The sequence below is a fragment of the Lethenteron reissneri genome, chromosome 48 (genome assembly GCF_015708825.2).
Source record: "Lethenteron reissneri isolate LAM-NWPU_2019-01 chromosome 48, ASM1570882v1, whole genome shotgun sequence".
Taxonomy (NCBI): Eukaryota; Metazoa; Chordata; class Hyperoartia; order Petromyzontiformes; family Petromyzontidae; genus Lethenteron; species Lethenteron reissneri.
Window position 1 is genome coordinate 7,660,562 of NC_083826.1, and position 26,283 is coordinate 7,686,844.

Genomic DNA, 26,283 nt, shown 5'->3' on the forward strand with positions numbered 1-26,283 from the left:
AACATAGTCGTGGTTCTTTCGGTAAAGTCACGTAGATAGAAAGAAAAAAAACCCCCACGACGTTTCGATCGCAACACAAACGGTCGTCATCAGGAAAGGGGGGGGGGGGGTGCCTCCAAAGGCAAACTGTTTATTTATATATTTTTCATTTTCTATCTACGTGACTTTACGGAAAGAATCAAGAATATGAATTCCTGCAGTCACGCAAGTTTTAAGTTTAACATTTCACAATAGGAATTGCCACGAATCTAGCTCTACTCATCTCTCGTTCTCATTGTTCCAATCGCAGTTGCTGAGCACAGGGCCCAAAGACCCAACATGTGCAGCGGTCTGCAACAAACAGCGCTACGGACGGTATAACCGCTGGAGTAATGAGAGCGGCTCCCGATCGGAAGGTTGTCAGTTCCAAATCCTGATAAGGGGGTTGACTCAGCTCATCATCCCTCCGAGGTCTTTAAAATAAGTATCACTTTGCGGGGACGTCAATCTTCGTTTTCCTATGGAACGTGCCATTTCCACCACTGGCTCAAGGATGTGAATGCAAGGTGAGCACCGCCTTGAGAGCCATTTGAGCAGGAAACTAACTTTGACTCGAATAGTCAATATATTATAGCACGTAGGCTTTCTCGACCAATACTATTCGTAGTCGAGGTGATTTTTGAGGTTGGATCACGGAAATGTAAATGTGTCGTTAAACCCGTCACCGCCCGACACAGCCAATTAGTAAGGTTTGTCACGTAAACACAACATGCCAATTCGTCACTCGTACAGCACACTGGTGTGTTGTAGAGTACTTGAATTGTACATGTTCTGGGTTTACTCTCCAACACACACCGGTGTGCTGTACTAGTAACGCATTTATATTTTTTAGCACGACAAACCTTACTAATTGTCTGTGTCGAGCAGTGGTGTGTTTAATGCCACATTGATATTTAGGCGATATAACCCCAAAAAAACCCTCTTATGGAGTCAATACATTTATAGATCCGAGCAACAGTTTTACAAGAACGTAGGAGAAGAGATGATGGGGAGGGATTTCAAAAGCCGGGCATGATCAGGCAGCAATATCGAGCATGCCCAAAGAGCTCTCGTAAACTGGTCAACAAAACTGACATTGTGGGTCGGACACTCGGCCTGTCGTGCCCCCAATACGGTTCAGGTCAGAGAATAGACCTAAACAATTGCCCGTGGGAACAGGGAAAGGAGCTGAACAAAAAGGGGGTTGCTTGCACAGCGGGTCGAAGATGAAGTGTAAATGCGAGGAGGTCAAGGAGTGGCAATCGTAGCGGCTAGGAGAAGAAGTACCCGTCGGAGTAAGAACGGGGAGCATGCTGCTCCATTGCAAAATAGATCGCGACGATAGAACGCGTTTTTAAAAAGCCATCCCATTGAGCGCGACCCATTTTTTGGCAGGGGCGTGTTAATTGGAAACGACGACTGGCAGCATCGTAGCCCCATAAACTGTGACGGGGTGATCTAAAGGCCTGCTGGTCTCTTCTTATCAGCGACAAGAAGGACGTCAAATTGATAAACATGTTGTTGTTTTCTTTGTGAACGTACTGCTGTGATCACATTTAAAACAAAATATCGCATGTTAATTGGTACTTGGGAAATGGACCCGCGCTGCTGCGTCACGTCTTTCGGGTCCTTGTTATCTACCTCTGCACACATGCACCCGTGCCGGTGTCGTTATTTTCCCCAAAGAACAACAACATCAGGCCATGCCTTTTAATGGTCTATTGAGTCCATTAGAACACCCCTGGCTCAGAGCCAAGTTAACTTCATACTGGTAAAAACCTCCTGGTTACACCAGCCCACAGGGGATTATTGTGTCCGTCGTGCAGGGAGGGGCTGGGTGGTGAGGGAGGGGCTGGGTGGGGAAGGGAGGGTGGGGTGGGGCTGGGTGGGGAGGGGCTGGTCACCCCGTGGTGCCCTTATAAAACTCAACGTTTAACCTACTCACGCCGGCTTGTGCCCATCCTCACAGTTGGGCATATTTGCGGAATACACCACGCCGCCGTTGACCGTGGCCATTGACCGAGCAACCCAACGTTACTACCAGCTCCCTCCGCAGGAATGTGTTTCCCCAGTGAGATGAAGAATCATAATTTTAGTCGGAACAGTCCAGACCGTTGTTGTGGGAATTATTTTGCCATTATTTAAAAAAAAAATTCGGTTGTGCATCTGTTGATAGGATTATTGTAAATATTGTGTACAATGAGATTATTAAGGGTCGGCATCACTCATACTCCAGTGTTAGTGCCTTACGCCAACATTCCCTATTCTCAGTCAGCCGAGAAGCGTTCCATCAAGTGTTGAGTGAGGAATGACGCGCTGGTTTTGAAAATGTGGACAAAAGATGAGCGAACATCATCGTCGTCATCGGGAGCAAACCCCCTTGGGGCGTAGGAGACCCCACGAGATGCTGCCAGGCGACCCTACCCGGCGCTCGCCACAGTGCTGAGTGCAGGCCAAGGCCATGGTATGTACGTCTGTACGTTGAACTTCTTTCGCACCGTACGTAGCCAGCCGCGCTAATAGGAGGTGCGGGGGAAGGGCAACAAACCAAAACACAAAACGCAGTTGTAAAGAAATTAGTTTTCAAACTAAATGATTGAAAATCGCGTAGCTCCAGTGGCTTCCGAATCTCGGAAGGAAGAGCATTCCAGACGGCCGCAAAAGTGCATCTGACCGTTTTTGTTTGATGGCTAGCCAAAAGTCGCTGCGAGGATGACCGGAGTTCGCGTGATGGTTTATGCTCCTTGACGACATCAGCAAGGTATTGTGGTTCATTTGTGGCGAGCACTTTGTGAATATTGAGTGCGACTTCACGATGTATTCGTTCAGCCACCGTAAGCCAATATAGCTCGGCGAGCACTGAACGGTCACGGTTGGATCCTGGAGTGCCCGTCACGACACGCGCCAGAGAATGTTGTACACACTGGTGGAAGATCAGCCTCAATCGCACTTAGTCCACGTCAACCGGTGCCTTCCCCGTGGTCGTCTCCAATCTCACGGCGGGCCGTTCGATGATGGTGCGCAGGGCTCGGCTGTGATCAGCAGTAATAAATACCATGATGGTGATACTAACACCAACTGTGTGTCCATAGGGGATGCGGGAGTTTATGCCTGCACGTGCGCACAGACAACATCTAGTTTCTTGCTGCTGCCCTTGAGTTTCTATCCACCGAAACCGTCCTCCGACGCGTTCCGAAGCCCTTCCATCGAGAGCAGCGCGTGTCGCTGTAGCGTGCAGAGCAAATTACTCTGACTGCGCCCATGTGTCATCACGAACGTGTGTTCTTCCACCCCCCCCCCCCCCCCAGCTTGCGTAGGTACTCGCTGAGGTCCGATGAAGAGACGGGCGGCGAGGCGGCTTTGCGGCTCCCTCGGGCATCCGCATCCTCATCATCCCTCCTAGCGTCGGCGGCTGCAGCGGGATCATCATCATCATCATCGCCTGCAGCAGCGCCTACAGAGTCATCCTCACCGCTGGCCCCGCCGTCTGTGATCGAGCACGCACCTTCCACGTCCTCATCGTCCAAAGCGCCAATAAGGCGGAAAGAGCGACTGCCCCCGGGTTCACTGCCGGCGCCGTCGGCCAAGTCAGTGTCGATATTGGTGCCGCCGCAATCGCCACCGCTAGCGCACGAGCAGCGGCAGTATCATCATCAACGTCGCCATCGGCATCAGCATCGTCAGCAGCAGCAGCAGGAGCAGCAGGAAGCGCCGCTACCGAGTGCCGCAGCCCCGCTCGCAGTGCCGGACGCCGGGCTGCTTCTCTCGCCTGACAGCCTCGGAATGAGCGCGCCCGACAGCGGCGTGCCGCCCCTTCATCCGCGCTACCGCCTCCGCGACCTCCTGCTCGGTGACCCGTCCTGGCAGGGGGATGACCGGTGAGAGATGGGGGGGGCGTGGGAATGGTCACCATTGTGGCCAGTGCTTTGTTGAAGTGTGACTTAAACGATTTACAATCTTTTTATTCCCATGTAAGGCCCACTGAGCTATATTTAGCTGTTTTATTCAGAAGCGACCTGGCTACCCACAAATGATAGGTCAAACAAAGTGGCTTTTCGCGTGCAAATTTATAGCATCAGTCAAATGCTGGAGTCACGTGTTTCTGAACGTGGAGGTAGAAAGCGGAGGTGGCTGGAGAAAAATTCACACGACCACGGGGAGAACGCGCAGACTCCAAAGATACAGGCGTCAGGGTCGGCATCGAACCCACGGCCTCCTGTATACCAGGCGAGGTAGTTAACATCTCACGACCGCTGGTGTTCGCCATAATATAACTTAGATTGCCATGTTTTTAGCACGGTACACTTAACTAGTGCACCATCGTTGCACTGGGCAGCAGGCTGGGTATATCATATTAAATATGATTTAGTTGATCTGGAATTGGTTAAATTTTTCTCGCTCAAATGAAATGTGTATGTCTTTTTAATCGCTGTTGCTTGGCAAGACCCAGAAACACCAAGACTGATTAACGTGGTCTGCAAGGGTAATTGGCCAAGGGACTGAACACGAAATATGGCGAGAGTTGGAACGGAGGGAGGGCAGTGAAATCTATTCATTCCCCATCACGGGGGGCCTTCCGACACCAGCAAAAAAAAACACCCCCGTCAGATCAACGTCACCTTTAATGGAACTGTCTTCGTGGTCTGGCAGAGGAGTAAATAAAGTGCCGCCCGTGCCGACGTGGTAAAGAAAAAGTGAAATGTGAATTTGAATGCCCCCCCCCCCTCTCGCCCGCGCCCTCCCCCGTGATGCCTGAGATCCGAATCAAGCAGAGCTCACCATTGTGACGGATTACGAGGCAGTTTTAATTACAGTCATAACTGCCGAGAAGTGTGCATAATTAATTGTTCCATTGATTGATTGGGGGGTGAATGGTGTTTTGTCAACTAATGTTCTGTCTTGGGGATTCTCCTCGTGTCCATTGATCGATGCAGCACACGATGCATCATACCGATGCAGCATACCGATGCAGCACACTGATGCAGCACACCAATGTAGCACACCGATGCAGCATACCGATGCAGCACACCGATGCAGCACACCAATGTAGCACACCAATGTAGCACACCAATGTAGCACACCGATGCAGCACACCGATGCAGCACACCGATGCAGCACACCAACGCAGCACACCGATACAGCATACCAATGTAGCACACCAATGCAGCACACCGATGCAGCACACCGATGCAGCACACCGATGTAGCACACCGATGCAGCACACCGATGAAGCACACCGATGTAGCACACCGATGCAGCACACCAATGCAGCACACCGATGCAGCACACCGATGCAACACACCGATGCAGCACACCAATGCAGCACACCGATGTAGCACACCGATGCAGCACACCGATGAAGCACACCGATGTAGCACACCGATGTAGCACACCGATGCAGCACACCGATGAAGCACACCGATGTAGCACACCGATGCAGCACACCGATGTAGCACACCGATGCAGCACACCGATGTAGCACACCGATGTAGCACACCGATGTAGCACACCGATGAAGCACACCGAAGTAGCACACCGATGCAGCACACCAATGTAGCACACCGATGTAGCACACCGATGCAGCACACCGATGTAGCACACCGATGCAGCACACCGATGTAGCACACTGATGTAGCACACCGATGTAGCACACTGATGCAGCACACCGATGCAGCACACCGATGTAGCACACCGATGAAGCACACCGATGTAGCACACCGATGTAGCACGCCGATGTAGCACGCCGATGAAGCACACCGATGTAGCACACCGATGTAGCACACCGATGTAGCACACCGATGCAGCACACCGATGCAGCACACCAATGTAGCACACCAATGTAGCATACCAATGTAGCAAACCGATGTAGCACACCGATGCAGCACACCGATGCAGCACACCAACGCGCCCCACTAGGGATCCAGATTCACCATCACATCGTCACTTCCATCGGCAGTGTGATGCCACGTGTGTGTCGCTAAGGTGACGTGTGATGCCCCGTGACCTTGGTTTTGATCTCTTCCAAGATGTGAGGCCAATGTGGAGAAGCAGGCGAAAATATCCCCTTTGAGGGGCTGTCTAGAGCTCCATCTAGTGAAGGCCCTTTCTGCCAGCAGTGGTATGAGCAAGCAATTGCAGTGCTGCACCTTTATCTTGTATTTTGGTTTGTTGTTAATAAACTAAATATATTGCGTTTTTTTATTTATATTGTGTGTTACACATTCTTGTACCTTTTAATTCCATGTAAAGCGCTCTCAGATGCCTTTAATTGACGTAAGGTACACAGCGAAAATCGAGATTGAGTTGACGATTTGCATTTGATATTGCATCGAAATGCAGCAGCACCTCAGACAATGTACGGACAAAACGTTGGCATACTGATGTCATACATAGAGGCGGTCAGTAGTTGGAAGACGAAAACATATGTTAACACTATGAGACCTCCTTTACCAGTGGCAAAATATAGTAATAGGTTTTAACCCTTTCAACTGGTACAAAAACTGACACCTTTATACAAGGGATCATGTTTGCAATAACCACAACACAAGCAGTCAAAATGCAAACAAAAAGAAACAACTCTGATAATGAAAATGATATGCACTGTCCTTGAAGTTGATTGGTCCACACCCAAGACAGATTTTCTTAGAGCCTAGTCTCCATTGGTGTTGGACCAGATGACGCCAAAAGGCGTACAACTCAAAAACAGCACACTGTCAGAGTATTGAGAGCTCGGGGTAAGCATTACACTATGAGACCTCCTTTACCAGTGACAAAATATAGTAATAGGTTTTTACCCCTTTCAACTGGTACAAAAGAGATCATGATCCCTTGTATAAAGGTGTCAGTTTTTGTACCAGTTGAAAGGGTAAAAACCTATTACTATAATATATTAACAATATAAAGTTAGTCAGCCTGGACTTGAACAGAGGCAGGGAGTCGATAGAGCGGACGCCAGAGTGGAAAGCAATTGCAGACTTTGTGGGCGGAAATTATTTGTTACTGGAGCTGAGAACGTGCGAAATATGTTAACAATGTACCACTACTTTATAATAAACTTCTACTTATAGAACTTCAAGTAGAAGTTGTATTGAAAATATAAAAAAACTAAGCGGCGAGAACGGTGCATGTTTCTTTAAATCTTGAAACTTTATGTATCATCTGCAATCAGCATACGTGTCATGCTCACGATTAACCTCATTCCCAACAACAGAGCCCACGCACAAAGTTTATATCGTTAGATTCCACAAGTCCAACGCCCTTGAAATCAGAAGCGAGTGCATACCACTTGTGTCTGATGAATGAAGCGTCAAGCTGAGCTTATTAAACCGTGCATCAACTGCTAAACAATTGGTAGTTTTCCCCCCACCTCCGCTATCGGGCAACGGGGGGTTACGATAAGCGTCGGTAAGAATGTGACTTTGGTTTCACGTAGCACTTCATCAAAATGTTCTTTTCAAGATGTGCTTGTGTAAAAATAAAAAATGTCAGCGTGCTGGCACTTAATTTTGACAGACCGTGCCACACTTACAAACATCATCGCCCCGACCTGGTTATCTATAGCGGTTGGCGCATGCCATTTGGATTGACATTGTAAAAGAAGATAATTTGTTTTTTACCCTTCTATTTGGCAACAAAACTGACACCTTTTTTACAAGGAGTCATGTTTGCATAGACCGCAATACCTGCAGTCATAATACAAACAAAAGACATAACTCTAATAATGTGCACTGTCCTTGAAGTTGATTGGTCCACACCCGAGACAGCTTTCCTTAGAGCCTAGTCTCACATGGTGTTGGACCAGATGGCGCCAAAAAGCGCACAACTCAAAGACAATGCACCATCAGAATATGAGAGCTCGGGGGAGGCATCTACACTATGGAGAACCTCATTTGCCAGTAAAAATATGATAATTGATTTTTTACCCTTCTATCTGGCAACAAAACTGACACCTTTTTTACAAGGAGTCATGTTTGCATAGACCGCAATACCTGCAGTCATAATACAAACAAAAGACATTGTTGCCAGATGGAACGGTAAAAAAACAATTATCATATTTTGACTGGCAAATGAGGTTCCCATATTGTAAAAGAACTTGGGCATTTATTTTTACTCGAAAAAAAGTCTCTCCAAATGGTCCCCATTGTTGTCATGTCACGAGATGAAGAAACTCACATTCTGAACAGTCACAGCGAACAGTGCGCCCTGGAAGATGACATTGCAGAACTACTCCTGAATTCAGTACAAAATCGCGCCTGTCTTTGTCATCGCGCCTTCACCACCGGTTTCTCCATCACACCTCGCCTCACTACTCTCGCCTTGCACCGATGGCTCACGTGAGATCTCTACGCAGCAGCTGCAGCAGCCTAACTCAAAATCTGCTTCGGACTCCGAGGTCTCCAACTGGTTCAACCTCGTGTCGGCTCTCTGCTGTCGCTCCCTCGGTGTGGAACTCTCTCTACATCCCTTTGCACGTTCGCAACATCATATGCACTCGGACTTTTTTGTTGCCCACATAATGCACGAGCTTGATACGCGGTGGTTTGGCTGCTGCAGCCCCTTACGATTAAAATGTCCCTTCCTTTATTACTGCTAATCCTAATTCCTCACTTTATCACTGCTAATCCTACATAATACACGAGCATAATATGACTTTGAGACCCCCCCACCACCTACACATTCCACAAGGAGTGACTAATCCCATATCTGCATTTTCCATCAATATGCTTAATTCCGCTGTTGATATGTAAACTCCTTTGTCAAGGCGCTCTCCTCCTCCGACAGCTTAAATATACGCTGCCAAGCTTGGCGGTGTTCATTGAGACGCTGTCTTTCTGACAGCTCTGTTTCTTCACCTGAGGACGGCTGCTTGCGTTGTGGCCGAAACGTCGTGAGAATTTATTTTATTTTTTATTTTATTTTACTATTTCCCTTATACGTGACTTTACCGAAAGAACCCAGAAGAACATCTAAAGGCCTCCTCTGTCTGTTCTGGGCCAGGTTTTCGAGCAGTCCTTGGCGCTGGCTCTGCACTGAGTTATTGACTTGTCTGCGAAATCTGTCTCGTTATAATGTCATTATTAATAATACATGTTTTATTATTACATTTATTGTTATTAATACATTCATTATTATTAATAATACATTTTTTCCACGCCAAGGGACACAACTTGAACATGCCGTACATAGAATGCTCTTCAATCCAACATTCATTTTTAATTCCGAGAACTGTACTTTAGCCCACTTAAGTGAGATTAAGAGGAAGTCATGCAAATTTTTGTTCTAACTGTCATGCCAGGAGATCAAACCGGTCGACCTCTGCATTGCGAGCGTGGATTGCGAGTTACCCCTCGCTGCAACACAGCAGCATTTGAGCCAACTAAAATGACAAATCAAATTTAACGTGACAGGGGGAGGGGGGGGGTTAATCGGCGAAGTTTGGGGGGCAGTCGTTGGCAACTAGACTGACACCATCAACTCGCCACACCTGAGAACAACGTTTAATCACCGGTGACCGAGGAGCAGGATTTTGAACCTCGATCGAGCCGTTGGTGAAATCGGCTCCGTGCACTGGTGGAGTTGTTGCAAATCGCCCCAGAGGGTCGCCCAAAGACATCACCCACTGAGGCGTGGGACTCATGCGTCTGGGCTAATTCCTGCGCTCGTACTCATTGATCACCTTCTTATCGATGTATTGTTTAGAATACGCATCGTGCTTGGCTGACCAGCTGGATCCAGCACAATACGGTGACATTTGGAATTTAAATCAACACCAGAACTATCCTTGCATTACACTTGTAAAACAATGCAAATTACGTATTTTGCTTTTCTAACAGTGATCTAGAGTTATTATAGCTAGAACGGTAATGGCGTAATAATTCTTTCTTATTAAAGCTATAATTTACTAATTACTGTGTATTAACCAGCAAATACATTTATTGTCTGTATTTATACTTATTTCCAAAAGTTTGACTCAGATGCTTAAAAGTTGCCAGCACTGCATCGCAAAGCCGTGCGAGGGATGTCGACGACTTGCTGAGGCCGTCATCCAGCAGTGGATTGACCATGGCTCACGAGGCTGACTCATTGTGTGTTGACTCCAGTGTCTCTCACTCGACGGTGGCCGCATTTCGCCACGCGGCCCGTGGCCACCTTCTCGAGAAGCATCCCAACGTTGTTGCGGAACATTTGCCTGACGCAGTACACTGACGCCACCAATTTTGGGGGCTTACTCGCGAGGGCATTTGACTCTTCAACCGCCAATTTCTTCCGTGAAACACTGGGTTGTTTTGCTCCTTTCCTATGCCCCTGTGAAGGCACGAATTGATCGCTTGAGTGCCCATTGTTACCGTCTCTACGGCCAGGTAGCTTGAGCCAGGAGCGCTCGATTGGACGGTTGCGAGTTGAAATCCTGATCGGGGGTTGACTGAACCCATCATTCCACCGGGGTCGATAACATCCAATGGCGGAGCCAGGTATTTTCAGGTAGCGGGGGGCAACCCCTCCAGCAATGAAAAATGATTGGAGTTGTTAGTAAGTAAGGACTTGTCCCTTGCTTTTTATTCGACGCATGTGCGGCGATGGCGCTGCCATCGATCGAGGGTCGAATTCGAACCGCGTTGTGTGATCGGCATCGCGCTCGCTGAAGGTGTTTGCCTTCAGGGAAGTCGTGGACTGTATATGCAACTGCGCACAATTCTGTGAGTCACTCATAACCGCTTTGCCGTTACTTATTGGCAATTATGGACTCAGACTATTGTCCTATCATCTCATAGAGTCCCTGGCACATAATAATATGCTACACAGTGGCAATGGGGGTCGCAAAATGTTGATTCATTGCTCAGAAACCCCAATGATCAGATCGAAAATAGGGATTTCGTTCAGATCATTCATTGGGGGGGGGGGGGGCACGTGCCACCCCCCCCCCTCAACACTGGTTTCGCCAGTGTTAACATCGGTATTACTTTACGGGGAAGCCAACAGCAATTGTCCAATGGAATTTCCACCACTGCTTCTGGGCTGTAAACAACAAAATGAGCACTGCCTCAATGCACATCGGAGCAAGAAATTATTTTTACTTTATTTTAAAGTGCGCATTGTATGCTCGGCAATCCGTGAAGGTATATCCAAGGGGGTGGCTTTGCCATTCAGGGTATGCATCGCCTAAACGGCCATGGCAATATCGCTGCCGTGTTTCACCTCACCTTTTTGCTGCGTGTTACGTAATAAGAGAGCGTTTCTAGAAGGTCAATTGGCATGTGGCATTAATGAGCGCCTCCCAGGCCCTCTGTGATGCCCCGTAGCTGTTCGCTGCCCACGCTGCAATGTCCCTGCCCGGAGTCTGAAGGGCACCGCCGCTATGTTATTGCCTCTTGAAAACGCTGGGATGGTAATGGACACAAAAAAGTGTTTTTTTTTTTATAAAAACCTCCCAAAAAAATCGAGGAAGTCTTGGTACAAGTGCTGCTTGGCTTAATTACCTGAATTGGCAGCAGGAGGGAAATTATGCTTCCACTGTGGTGAAAAGGTAAAGGTTCAGCCCTGCAATTGCTCACTCACGCCGTTGCTGGTGGAACGGCCTAAGCTCGAGGAAGCTTGAGAGCGGTGGTTCTTAACCTGGGGGGCACGCTGCACCCCCTGGGGTGTGAGAGACCCTTTCTGGGGGTGCGAGACACGGCCAGAGTTTATTTTAAAAAGGTAAATCGTCGAAAACACAAATTAAGCACGGGCACGTAAGTACAACTTCTTTGTTTCGTCAAACCCATGTATTTATTAAAACATTTTTTTACGATAGAGAACCAAAGGGGTGCAGTCTGCAGTAAAGGTTAAGAAGCACTGCTCTAGAGGGTGTTTGGGCCGAGTCTTGCAACGGCTTGCCAGATAGTTTTTGGGAGAAACAGGAATACGCACAATGTACCCTGACACACACCACCTGCCGATTGACGAAATATCCTCGTACCCATTTAGGCTGCTGGGTGAACAGAGGCCGTGGCATTGAACAAACGTGTCCATTGTTACCAAACGCGTCCATTGTTACCAAACACGTCCATTGTTACCAAACGTGTCCATTGTTACCAAACGTGTCCATTGTTACCAAATGCGTCCATTGTTACCAAATGTGTCCATTGTTATCAAACGCGTCCATTGTTACCAAACGCGTCCATTGTTACCAAATGCGTCCATTGTTACGAAATGCATCCATTGTCACCAAACGCGTCCATTGTTATCAAACGCATCCATTGTTATCAAACGCGTCCATTGTTATCAAACACATCCATTGTTACCAAACGCGTCCATTGTTATCAAACACATCCATTGTTACCAAACGCGTCCATTGTTACCAAACGTGTCCATTGTTATCAAATGCGTTCATTATTACCAAACGCGTCCATTGTTATCGCCGCTGTTCAACGATAACAAACCGGCGAGCTCTGGATTGCAAGTCCCACTCTTACATCACGGCAGCATTCCTTGTACTGGAGTGATGATTTTAAAAACGATGTAACTGATGTGCAGTTGTCTTACTGATGATCGAGGGAATTGATATGCTGTATATATATTCCTTCTCAGCCCCTTGCACGCCCCTGACCTCTAAATAATTATTTTATTATCCAGTTTCTTTTTTTACTATGTTAAACACCTTGAGCAAAGCAGCTCTATAAGTATAAACTAAGATGAGGCGAGAGACCTGGCCAGGTGGCTCATGGGTAAAGCAAGCGGCTCACAATCAGGTTGTGAATTCAAATTCAAGATCGATTGGTGACTCAGCCCATGAACCATGCAGGTTTGGTAAAGTGCAGGAAATCAAAAATTAATCATGGTAAATTCAATTTCCTGATGCGCTTCTGCGGCCGTCTGGAACGCTCTTCCTTACACTATTAGAAAGCCACTGGAGCTATGCACTTTCACATAATATATATAAAAAACAAAAAAATTTTGAACTGCTTTTTGTGTTTAGTTTGTTGTCCTTCCCCCCGCACCTCCTATTAGCGCGGCTGGCTACGTACGCTGTGAACGAAGTTCAACATACGTACGTGCATACAACTTGTAATGCGTCATGCAGTATTCACTCACTCTCAGAGAGAGACAGAGAAAGCGAACGCTTGGCCAACTCAGAGACGCGATTAACCACAGACAAGTGGGGAAGGCAGCAATCAGCCGATGAGCCGGCACAACATTCCTCCCCAAGATATGCGGTTCTCCATATATGAAGGTGTCATCAGCCAATTATTGAGCGTGTATACTTGTGGGGACGAAAAAAGACCAATTTTACCATCCGGTGAAAACCCACGAGGGCAAAGTGGCAACAATCTATGCCATTTACACTATGAGACCTTATTTAGCAGTGGCAAAATATAGTAATAGGTTTTTACCCTTGCAACTGGTACAAAAACTGACTGCTTGTGTTGTGGTTATTGCAAACATGATTCCTTGTATAAAGGTGTAAGTTTTTGTACCAGTTGAAAGGGTAAAAACCTGTTACGATATTTTTCCACTGGTAAAGGAGGTTTCATAGTGTAAATGCTTACCCCGAGCTCTCAATACTCTGATTGTGCGGTGTCTTTGAGTTGTACACCTTTTGGCGTCATCTGGTCCAACACCAATGGAGACTAGGCTCTAAGAAAAGCTGTCTCGTGTGTGGACCAATCAACTTCAAGGACAGTGCATATCATTATCATCATCAGAGTTGTTGTTTTTTGCATTTTGACTGCTTGTGTTGTGGTTATTGTAAACATGATGCCTTGTATAAAGGTGTCAGTTTTTGCATCAGTGGAAAGGGTAAAAACCTGTTACTAAATCTATGCCATACTGATGGTGCAGGCGGAGTCCACACTTGACGCACCGTCTTCTCCTGCCATAGCCAGGGCGTTGTACCTCGGCGCTCAAAGCAAAGGGGGCGAGTGTGTTAGTGGATCACACTGGATCACACTGCAATCCACCAACCCTTCACCTCCACAGTGCTGGATTTGCAGGCGTGCGCCGCTACCGCCCGGCAAAGTGACGAGCCATTTGGCGGCACTTGCCTGGAGAGAATCGCAGAGTGCCCCAAGTAGGAACGTTTCAGTCCAACAATTTTTTTTTGGGTTGCGCTCAAGGTGTTTTCTAGAGTCCAGGCACAATTCCCCAACTGCACCTTGTCCATTAATCGGCAAAAAAGGTTTTCATCTCAATAAATGGCAAGGCTAGCGCGCATAACAATTGACCGCGGCTCGAATGCGGGCCATTAAGAAGTCAGCCCTTGCATTCTGCACGCTGACCTTCACGAGTGTAATCAGCATGGCCACGAGGCAAGACGCCTGTTAAGGCCCTGTCCTTTTAACAATAAAATGTGTTTTTTTTTCCCTGGCGGTACACCGATGTGTCCAACGACACGCTGCGATCGGAGTGAAAGCAGATGCATATGTTGAGAGACGCCATCGTGCGCACGTACACATTTGGCCACTGCGGACGTGGGGAGATTTTAACTCGTTAATAAATCCGGCCAGGTGGCTCGGGTGCTATAGAGTGAGCGGGTTCGACATCGGAAAGGTTGCGAGTTCGAATCCTGTTTAGGGGTGGCGGGGGGGGGCTGACACAAGCCCATCATCCCTCTGGGCGTCGATAAAACGAGTCATTCGCTGAGCCACCTGGCCAGACGTTTACCGAGATAAAGCTCAGGTTGTCCTTTGAAGGAAATTCCCCCCTAACATAGGATTGCGGAATTATCGCCCACTGGTCCGTGGCAGGTAAACAGGAGATAAGGACTGGATAAATGCTCATTCGAGCAGGAGGACATCACTTTGACTGCAAATGCAGTGTGGAAAAATAATAATACAGAAAACCTTGGATTGCAAGTGACTTGGTCTGCGAGTGTTTTGCAAGACGAGCATTTTTTTAAATAAAGATTAATTTGATAAACGAGCGATGTCTTGCAATACGAGTAGTACGTGTATACGCTTTGTCTGCTGAGCGTCACGTGATCACAACTGATATACGAGTGCTTTGGATTACAAACACGTTTCCCGAACGAATTATGCTCACAATCCAAGGTTTTACTGTAATTGTGTTTTTACATAAATATGTTTTTAGTAGTACGCAGCTTGCTTGTGCTCTCTACACACTTAGCCACCTGTCCCCCGGTGTCATCGCCCGCAACGAGAGTTATTGTGCAACACGAGTGCTGCCCTACCCACTTGTCTCTCGTCCATGCTAATGGCCGAGAGTGCAAATTGTGGAAAAGGAATTACATCTCGCAAGTGACAACAAAGGGCGATTGCCAAATGCGGACGCATGATTCGAGCTAATGTCTTGCGACACACACAGGTTGATTGCTGCTGTTGTTGTTGTTTGTGAAAACGAAATAATTGTGCAAGTGCATTTCATGAACAATTATTTAAAATTGAAGCAATAATGAATACGATATAATTAAATAAGTTGTAAGTCTTTTTGGTTGGCTTAATTCTAACGGCGAGTGCCTGCTTATAAGATAATTGTGTATATCATCACTTACGGGTGACCAAAATCAGTACCACTTTGTGGGAAATCGGGTATTTTTGTACTGTGGATGAATTGGCCGGACCATAGGAAATGCGGAATCTCTGCTCTTATCTCAGTGTTACCAAAAGAGATGGACACGAGGATAAGGATTTCCTTGAATGCCTCAGCATGTTCAAGTGCCCCACATCTCATCTTAACCATTCCTATGCCCTGCATCAGTCTATCCAAGGTCACCCCCAGTGGCAGTTGTTCCTGTGTAGTTCAAGGTAATGCGATTTCATTGACTATTTTTACTTTTTTCTTTAAACCAGGCTAAGCCCACCGAGCTATATAACTCTTTTTCAGAAGCGTCTTGGCCACAAGTGATAGCTCAACGAAGTGGCTTGTCATGTGGAACTTAACAGCAGTCAAATACTCGTGATGTTGATTTTAAACGTGGAGGGAAAACCCGGAGGACCTGGAGAAAAATCCACGTGACCACGGGGAGAGAGACACAAACTCCACATATAAAGCAGGCGTCAGGGTCGGTATCGAACCCACGACCTCCTGCATACCAGATGATGTAGTTGACATCTCGCCAGCGTGGTGCCCGGATGAAAAATGCGCATTAGTTTGTCAGTTGAGAGAGATGTCTCTTCGTGTTTACTGTGTCCCAATGAATTAATTTGCGAGGAATGTTTAAAAATTGCAAAATATGGACCGCGATGTCAATGCACAGATGGCCGTATTAACCAAGGTTGGCCGTTCGGTTCGAACCACAAACCTGTGGTCACAAGAAAAGTGGAGATCGTGCTACTGCTTGGCCCCCGCCCCCCACTTTCAATAAAACTGGGAGACGCTTTGATTTCAATCTACACGAACGAGTATATAAATGTTTAAAAAAATCAATGCATAATTCATGTACGGGTTGACCTCTGTGACTCTGAGAATTAAATGCTTGCATTCATGCTGATTTCTTATTTGGCAGGTGATGGCCTCGTGTATGCCCGCTAGACCATTGCCCGTCTTTTTTAGTTCCCAGCCATTTCCATCAGTCACGCACGTGCGCGCACACCCATTTTTCTAGTTCACACTTCAAACATTATATATATTTTTTAAAAATTCACTCGTCGGTTGCCACGAAGCTATTTATACGTTTGCTTTGTGCGCAGTCGAATGTTGTGACTCCTGCTATCTCTCCGTGGCAGCCGTTGCTCTCATTGCGAGATGCATATACAAGGAACTGGAGGCCACCTCTCCGCTTAATATGCATTACAAATCTGTTGCCAGGGAACAATTCTGTCTTTCAGCAACATCCTCCGCCAGCTACCGCCTCTCCCACTTGCAGAGGTGTGGGGGGGGGGGGTGACCCATCTCCTCTCGTCCCCTTCGTTTCAAATCTTCTCTCTGTATCCCTCCTTCTCCCTTTGCCCAATCCCGTCGCCGGTCCTTCTCCCTCATTGCATCCCTCCACTGGTAGCAACTTCCCATGTACATTGATCAGCATTTCCCATAGACTCACACTACTCATAGACTCAGCACTGCCCATAGACTCAACACTAACCACAGACTCAGCACTGCCCATAGACCCACACTACCCATAAACTTAACACTGCCCATAGACTCACACTACTCACAGACTTAGCACTGCCCATAGACTCAGCACTACCCACAGACTCAACACTGCCCATAGACTCACACTACTCACAGACTCAGCACTGCCCATAGACCCACACTACCCATAAACTCAACACTGCCCATAGACTCAACACTACCCACAGACTCAACACTGCCCATAGACTCAACACTGCCCATAGACTCAACACTGCCCATAGACTCAACACTGCCCATAGACTCAACACTGCCCATAGACTCAACACTACCCATAGACTCAGCAATGCTCATAGACTCAACACTACCCATAGACTCAGCAATGCTCATAGACTCGACACTACCCATAGACTCCACACTGCCCATAGACTCAACACTGCCCATAGACTCAACACTACCCATAGACTCAGCAATGCTCATAGACTCGACACTGCCCATAGACTCAACACTACCCACGACTCAACACTGCCCATAAACTCACACTACCCATAGACTCAGCACTACCCATAGACTCAGCAATGCTCATAGACTCGACACTACCCCTCTACATTAAGGCAGTCCACCTCCATTACCTCCTTGCTTTCCACGATTACATTTCCACTTCTTCTCTATTGCCCATTCTCTTCCCTCCCCTCGCCCCTCCACTCCTTCCCATCCCTCCACTAGCATTTCATGATCCCTACGCACCCTCTATCGCTGTCACTCATTCCTTAGTCCTTGTAGCATGCTCCTGCCGTCTAAATCATTTTATTCTGTCACTGTATTGTAAGCTATGTCAAGTGCCTTGAGTGAAGACGCTCTGTAAATACAGTGGTCCCTCGGTTAATTATATTAATTGGTTCCACGAAACCATCGTTTAGTGAAATTATCGTTAATCGAGTTTAGTAAATATAGATTAAAGACTTAATTTGTTCCAAGACGATCGGAAGTTGACCTTTTTCACCCTCCAAACATGATGATATACATTTTGATTTAAAGCTTTCGTGACTGCAGGGATTCATCTTTTTGGTTCTTTCGGTCAAGTCACGTAGAAGGGAAATAATAAAATATTTTTTTTTTAATAAAACATAATAAAATAAAATATTTTACTATGTTTTATTTTTATTATATTATTATTTCCCTTCTACGTGACTTTACCGAAAGAACCAAGAACATAATAATATGTTTCAAATACTTCAATAAATGTTATAAGAACGTATCAAAGCATTAATATTAATAGAAACATAGGTAAATAATGAATAAATAAAGCATTAAAAACTAATTCTTGCCTTAGGCTCTTTCAAAACGTTCGTTTAGGGAGCGCTCTGATTGGTCGAAATTGACGGCTCTTGATGATCTCGTAAAACATCACCGGCAATGGAAAATGCGTCGTTAATAGAAACAACGCGACCCTATGGGAGGCGGATCATTAATCTAATATTGTATCGTTAATCGATGTCATCGTAAACCGAGGTACCACTGTATCTAATGATAATTGATATGTAATATATACACTTTCAGTATATATATAAAATATATAAATTACATTTAGATTTAAAGCTTTCGTGACTGCAGGGATTCATATTATTGGTTATTTCGGTAAAGTCACGTAGAAGGGAAATAATAAAATAATAAAAATACACATTCTCACGACGTTTCGATTGCAACACAAGCAATCATTATCACCTGATCACCTGATGATGATTGCTTGTGTTGCAATCGATACGTCGTGAGAATTTTATTGTTTTATTTTTATTATTTTATTATATCCCTTCTACGTGACTTTACCGAAAGAACCAATAATATATAAATTACATTTAGGTTACTGCAGAGGTGTCACAGTTCGAATCCAGTGGCTGTCCACTTTATTATGACACCTGGTGCATTAGCCATACAAATGTAATGTCAATACAGTCTACATGCGGTGTGAGTGGACTAGTGACCACGGGAGGTAATGCCAGGGGAGTCAGTTGTGAGTGCGAAGGGACTGGTGGGCACGGGAGATAATGACAGGGGAGTCAGTTGTGAGTGCGAAGGGACTGGTGGCCACGGGGGGTAATGACAGGGGAGTCAGTTGTGAGTGTGAAGGGACTGGTGGCCACGGGAGGTAATGACAGGGGAGTCAGTTGTGAGTGCGAAGGGACTGGTGGCTACGGGAATGATCGAGAAGGGAGCGTGGTCAGGCGACGGAAGAGGACGGTGGAGTCTGCCAGTGGAGCGAGCGTCCAGAGTCAGCGAGAAGGTTCGAGAAGGGGGGCGTGGCCTCGTGTAGGTATAAAAGGGGGAGATGCGCGGGAGACTCGGGGCTGTTGTGGTGGAGGTCTCCCCGCCTGTGCCAAGTGAAAGTGTCTTCAATAAAATTCCATCTCAAGGGAAGTGTGTCAAGTCGTCATTACACAAATACTAGGCACCATCTGCTTCACAGTGAACGGTAAAGATCCCGTGACATCATTGGCAAGAGTAGGCCATTGGCTGCCGATGTCGACGTCAAAATTTGCTCATTTTGGAAGATTACACCGCAGATTACTTTCCTGGGTGAACATGCAGAATCAGTACCATCCATCTTGACCCAGAACAAATTCCCCACCCCCTGTATGAAACATTGTCATCAAGAAACAAGGTCCCCCCTACTCTTTGGTTTTTTCGGTAAAGTCACGTAGGTAAAAAATAAAATAAATGAAAACAACTAAATTAAATCACCCCCCTGTTAGCCAGACAAAGAGTAATTGTAGAGTAAACATCTTGGTAGCAATTTCCTTTCATTCTATTTTGCCGAGTTCCCAACAACAGCGCAACAAGGACTTGGGGTATAAGTCAAGAAATGACTTGGGGCTTTTTAAAGTGAGTTGGAAATCACTGAAATAACCATGGACGTTGACTTGCGTCAAAACATGCAAACGAACGTACTCTGATAATAATAATAATTTATGCATTGTCTTTGAAACTGATTGGCCTACCCCAGAAGCAATCTTTTTTGCTCTTGTTTTTCCACAGGCATATGTGGTTAATGAAGACTTTATGCCCTTGCAATAGGTGTGTATTTTTGAGTGTTTGAATATCTTAACACCTCCTGTGCTGACGCCAGAAAGGGTGAAGCCTATTTTCCTTTGATCTGTCTGTCCTTATTTCATTATTCACTTCGTCAGTCAAATCAAAGAGATGAAAAACAACCCATCATATATTCACTGCCTCGTAAAGCAGCCATTTAATGCTGGCCCTAGTTGCCTCGTTAACCTTAATCACAGCGGCAAGGTTGTCACTTACAATTACATCGTAAACGTTTTTTTTCCCCTCCCAAATTTTTGCGAAATTATAATTACGGTTGCCTATTATAGTCATGTTTGATAATTATTCCTCTATGAATACGCCCTCAAATGTGTTTCAAAATGTGCATGTTAATGACACCAAAGGCTTCGAGAACTATGCTAACAGTGTCCTTATAATTTAACTGGAAAATTACTCAGCACATTACATACCAATTGTATATTCATAATAATTTTCAGGCGCTTTTTTGCAATCCGCCGTGCGATGAAGGCCTCCCAATGCTATGTTTGGTCACGGGGGTTGTTTCACCATACTTCACCACACTGGTCAGTGTGGGTTGGTGATGTTAGTTGCGGCTGAGAAGTGAACTCAGGTCACTGGGGTCATTTGGCATCGTGTTAGCCACCGCCCTAACCACCGCGCTACCGCCAACCACTATGCCAACAACAACAGCTGCCACTCACCACGAACTGACCGTGACATTACGACAGCGCTTGTGGCGGGCTAGGTGCACTTTGAGGCCATGTGAAGTATATTCTTAAGTTTTTTCGGTAAGGTCACGTAGGTAAAAAATTAAAATTTATTTAAGTAAAAAAATAATAAAATAAAATTCACGACGTTTCGGAGGCAACACAAGCTTCCGTCTTCAGGTGGAACCGTCACAGCACGATAGCTGTATCAAGTCAGAGAAATTCCAAGAAAACAGTCCTTGTATATATACTGGTTGAGGGTGGGAGGCGCCAAGGCAGGCACCTGGATATTATTATTGTGAGGTTCGGTGCGGCTGAAGCACGCTGCTAGGAATGAGCCTTTGTTGTGTAGACTGGTTGAACTGAGAGTTTTTTTTACCTACGTGACTTTACCGAAAACACCTAAGAATATGAATCCTTGCAGTCACGAAAGCTTCAAATCTAGCCATGTGAAGTGTTGAAGGCTCGCTGTCAAGAGGTCATGGGGGCAGACCCAGGTGTTATGGGATAACTGCTTCACCAGTCCACACACACAAAGCAGAAGCACAGTTTCTTCATTGCCCCATAGTCTGTACATGAATATAACTTTCATCAAAAATATACAAATGTATCCTGAATACATACGTAAATAATTCGGTCACCGTGTAGTCAGATGAAAGATTGAAAATTATATATATATGTCAATATTATTCCATGATGAATAAATAAAGATACGTAATTAAAGCTAAGCAATTGCCCCTGGAACATTGAGTCCAATGCCGAGTGAGTTTATGCAATGTATTTCCAGAATATAAGGGCATTGGCAGGCAAAATGTCAGTTTTACATTGAATTCGTTTCCTGTGATTGGATATTCACTTATGGGATTTTTTCTGATCTTGTCAAGGAGCATAAACCATCACGCGAATTCTGGTCATCCTCGCAGCGGCTTATGGCTAGCCATCGACCAGAGCTGAGATCAGCTATGGATGAATGCTCATTTATTGGCAGCCTTGAGCCAGGGATTGGAATTGCACATTCCTGTTCAGTAGTGAGGCCCTATCTAACCACAGGACAACTGCAGTAGGCTTCTTCTTGGTTCTTTCGGTAAAGTCACGTAGAAGGGAAGTAATAAAATAATGAAAATTAAACATAATAAAACAATTCTCACGACGTTTCGGCCACAATGCAAGCAGCCGTCCTCAGGTAAAGCTTTCGTGATTGCAGGGATTCATCTTCTTGGTTATTTCGGTAAAGTCACGTAGTAGGCTTGCCACAAAGTGCCACTCATTTTATAGAGCCCAGTCGGTCCCCCTTTTGTTGGATTTGAAGTGATAACCTCCTGATGTCTTTAAATATGTTTAATTTTTCCCCCCACAATATTATTTTAATTGTGCTGGTCACTGTTGTACAAAGATTCAATTGGGATATCCTGTAGAGGAGTCCAACCCTTCATGTCAGAAGCAGGTCTCACAGAGCTACCGCTGAGACACCTTCAATCAACCTATGATCCACACCAGGGTGGTCATCACTTTCTTCCCCGAAGCTGAAATGTAGCCAGATGATGGGCATTACCAGATTCTGTGCGGTCATCAGTGACCAGGCTGAGACCATCCACTCACTGCGCTTGAGAACCCGCTGCAATTGACATCCCAGGATCACAGCAAAGCCAACTCACCACTCTGACTTCTGAGCCTCCTCGATTTGTTTCTTACAATCGAGGGTGTTTTGTTCGTATGGACCTCATCGTACGCCGCTATTTACTGGCTCGCGAGAGTTTAGTTTCACATGCCACTTTAACGCCGAACTCGGCACGCAGATAGCGGCATATCTTATTTCACGGTGTCTACCCACGCGGCGAAATTATCTCCCTTTGAAGGCACAAACACTCGCTTGCATAATACTGCGGATGTGCCGGCTGCAAAGCATAATGAGCCCAGCTGGAGGCTGCATTCCCGGTAAGCGTTCGTTCAGAAGACCAATAAGGCAGCTATGGCGGACACTGACTCCGCCAATATAACGGGGAACACGGGAGGGTTGCCACTTGCCCTGGTTTTCCCAGGATCGTCCACTTGTTGAATTAGATGTCCTGGGACATCTGTAAGTCTACCGGGAACGTTAAAAGTCATGGCGTTTGTCTGATATATAATAATGCACCTACTTAAGGCGATGATGAATTTACATGTAAACGTAAGCACATGCTGTTAGAGAAACTCCTTACTCTGTTGATGAGACCCGGAAGCTTGAAACTGGTGCAGAGTTTTACTGCTTGAAATAAATGCTGCTGGGTAATATTAGTCCAGAAATCCGATAGGTTGATGGACAGTTTTTAAATATAAATCTATATTTGGAGATGCAGAATGTAATTCTGTGTTTCAACTTAGCTCTCCAATCTTCTGGTATCTTGAGATAGTCTTCTTCCAATGATATAAAACACAGCTGGAGACCAAAGCGATACAAAAACTCATCGCGCCGCGTGTGTTCTCGAGATGCCGTGGGCGGATGTACCATCTCCCGCAAACAAGCGATCCTTTTAGAGGGACCCCTATAAATTGAAAATTATTGAAGGCAAAATTGGACATCGCAGACTCCCAAAGCTCAAAAATCGATCGGCGTGCTGAGCAATGCTGACCTGTGTTTAACCGCGTCTCCACGCCAGCTGATAAACACCGCGGAGCTGATGTGGTTCCAGTTCAGCACTGCCCTGTACAGCAATAATTGCAGCGTTGGTTTGGTCGTTCCCTCATTGGCTTGTGACGCTCATTGGGTTTCCGCGGTATTTATAGGTTATACATTTCTTGGAATCGATCTATCCACGATTTATAACGCGGCCATATTAAAGCAAAGAAAGCCCGGATGGAAGTGCGGATGGCACGGATTAAAATTAAACTCAATTAAACTTTACAGAAGTAAAAAAAATACTTTGTATTTTACTTTACAAGAACCCAACTGTGCAGTCATTCCAGAAGGTATACATGAGAACCAAATGCGGGTATCAGGTGTCCGGGTATGGGACCTATTGGGGAAGGTTGGGTCTGCCACCCCACACGATCATCTCCTCCGACGATCGTGCGTTGCGTCTTTATCGAGGGAGGAGAAAAAGAGGGAATAAGGGAAGGGTGGGCGGGATAATGTAATCCGAACAAAATCGCATAAAATAAATGAACATCAACGCGATGCCTGGGTCTAAACAACTTATTTTAAAAAAACATTCAATCCGGCCCTAAAAGCGAGAGATTGTCACAGCTGAGTGGACATCCGTTGGCAGAGACTGCTCCAAACCACGGGTTATGCTGCAGATGAACAGCTCCGTTCTGCAGATGAACAGCTCCGTTCTGCTGTCCTAACCCGAGTGGATTTCACAGCAGCAGCAGGAGGGCCGTGCCAGATGAGCGTAGATTTCGTGATGGTGAATATGAAGGGTTCCCCAAACTCCGATTAGCGCGGTTGGTTACGTACGGTGCGAAAGAAGTTCAACGTACAGTTTATAGACAACCGACCGCCACCTCTCGCGACCCGGCGATGTGGTAATCCGCGTAGCGCCTGCACCACGCGAGTGGATGTAATCACCCTATCTCCACAGTGGAAGGTGATCTCAGATGCCGTTCCATGCCTTGACCGGCGCTCCCTTTATTATTCCCGACTAATGATGTTTGCAGTTCCCTACAATGGAGACTGATATCGGTTAAAACAAAACAAAAACAGCTGTAAATGGGTTAAATGTGGTGTTCGTGGAAATAACGGGATTGTGTTATAGAAAATACTCGTGCCCCTGAATCCAGCCCGGTATTTTTTAATCCTTTATATTAAGTTCACTTGCTTGCTTGCTTGCGCGCTTACGACCGTGCAAATCGTTCGGTCGTTTTTTAACCCACTTCCCGTGATCCAATCGAGCTGACATTTTGCACACAGACTCGTTGTGCGTGACAATTTATTTTCGTGAAATTTTTTAAACAAAATTTTCCACTTTCTAGGAAAAAAAATTCATATTTAATTAAAAATACCAATGTGATAAAAATGAAACTCTTACTCAAGAAAAACAGAAATGAATAATAAAATAAAACCGATGCTACGCATATAAAGAATTTATAGTGAAAAACTTTGTTTTTACGGGTTAATTTTTTAAGACACGCGGTACGGCTTCAAGGCAATGCCGTCATCATTTCAAGATCAAATCTAATATCGCCACTAATAAGATAAAGAATATCACTCTGAGCATTGTACTGCCATGCGGGCCTGCACTTTATTATCACGATAACGAGTCCCGTGATGCGAGTGAACGGTGATGTGAATGTGTAAAACTCCAAGAGAAATATCTAGCTGGCCCGCTGCTTATTATACGACCACTGAGCATGACACCGCTGGGCACGAAGGTTCAGTTCAGTGGCGCCACTGAATTTCGTGGCGATGTAGATCCTTGACATTTTATTTGCGCGATCCAATTTGCTCATCTCGGCCCGACTCTCCATCACAACTCGAGGGCAGCCCTCGACGCAGACGAGCAGCATGCTGCACTTAAATGATTACATTAGTAATTTGTCTTTGTTTAAGTTACACAAAGTTCAACATTCTTGCCCCACCCAGTTGTGCGGGTTAAATATTTTAAAACAAGAAGGAAGATGACTTTATCTTCTTGGTTCTTTCGGTAAAGTCACGTACAATGGAAACATAATAAAATATTATTTTTTTTATGTTTTATTTGTATTAATAAAATAATAAAAATAATAAATAATAAAATTTATTTGTATTAATAAAATATTTAAAATAAAAACATAATAAACTATATTTCTATTAATAAAATAATAAAAATAAAACATAATAAAATATTATTTTATGTTTTTATTATGTTTTATTTTTATTATTTCCATTCTACGTGACTTTACCGAAAGAACCAAGAAGATGAATCCCTGCAGTCACGAAAGCTTTGAATCTAAAGATGACTTTAGCTTCGTATGGTGCAATTTGGAAGCCCTGTCCTGTATGCAATGTACACTCTAAACGCATGTTTAGATCCGTGCGTTCAGTGTATTTGGCTGCTATATATTTCCACACGCTGAGTTATCATCTGTGGCCAGGTCGCTTCTGAAAAAATGGCTTTACAGCCCAGTGGGCCTTACCTGATGAAGTTAAAATAGCTGAACGTTTAAATACAACATTTGTAAATGTAACAAGGCAAAATGAACACATACCCATCAATTTCCCACAGTATGAAACACTGTATGAGATGCGCAGTCCGGAGACAGTTGAATCAATGGGGTGGGTTTCTTACATCCCAAACCACCTCTGTGATGAGGTATAGCGTGGGTACTATCACCTATTCCAAAATTGCTGGCCAGCGTGAAAGAGTAGGCCAAATACCATATAGAGGGGCTTATATAACTCTCTTTCATGTAGGGCGCAGCAGCCAGCAATGTTGTGACTAAGCAATTGAAGGCCTGCACTTTTACATTTGAAATGTTAATAGTTTTATTTACGTGTTATTTATATCCCCAAGGCTACGTCGGCAGCATG

At 45.5% G+C, this 26,283-nt stretch overlaps 1 protein-coding gene across 3 annotated transcripts in view; it reads left to right on the forward strand.

Moving 5' to 3' along the window:
- KCNT1 (potassium sodium-activated channel subfamily T member 1) overlaps positions 1 to 26,283 on the forward strand; it is a 255,503-nt gene that overhangs the window by 51,916 nt on the left and 177,304 nt on the right. For all 3 annotated transcript variants that reach the window (XM_061571563.1, XM_061571564.1, XM_061571566.1), the window contains exon 2: positions 3,327 to 3,896. In XM_061571563.1, coding sequence (XP_061427547.1) covers positions 3,327 to 3,896 — 570 coding nt within the window. The remainder of the gene's footprint in view (positions 1 to 3,326; positions 3,897 to 26,283) is intronic.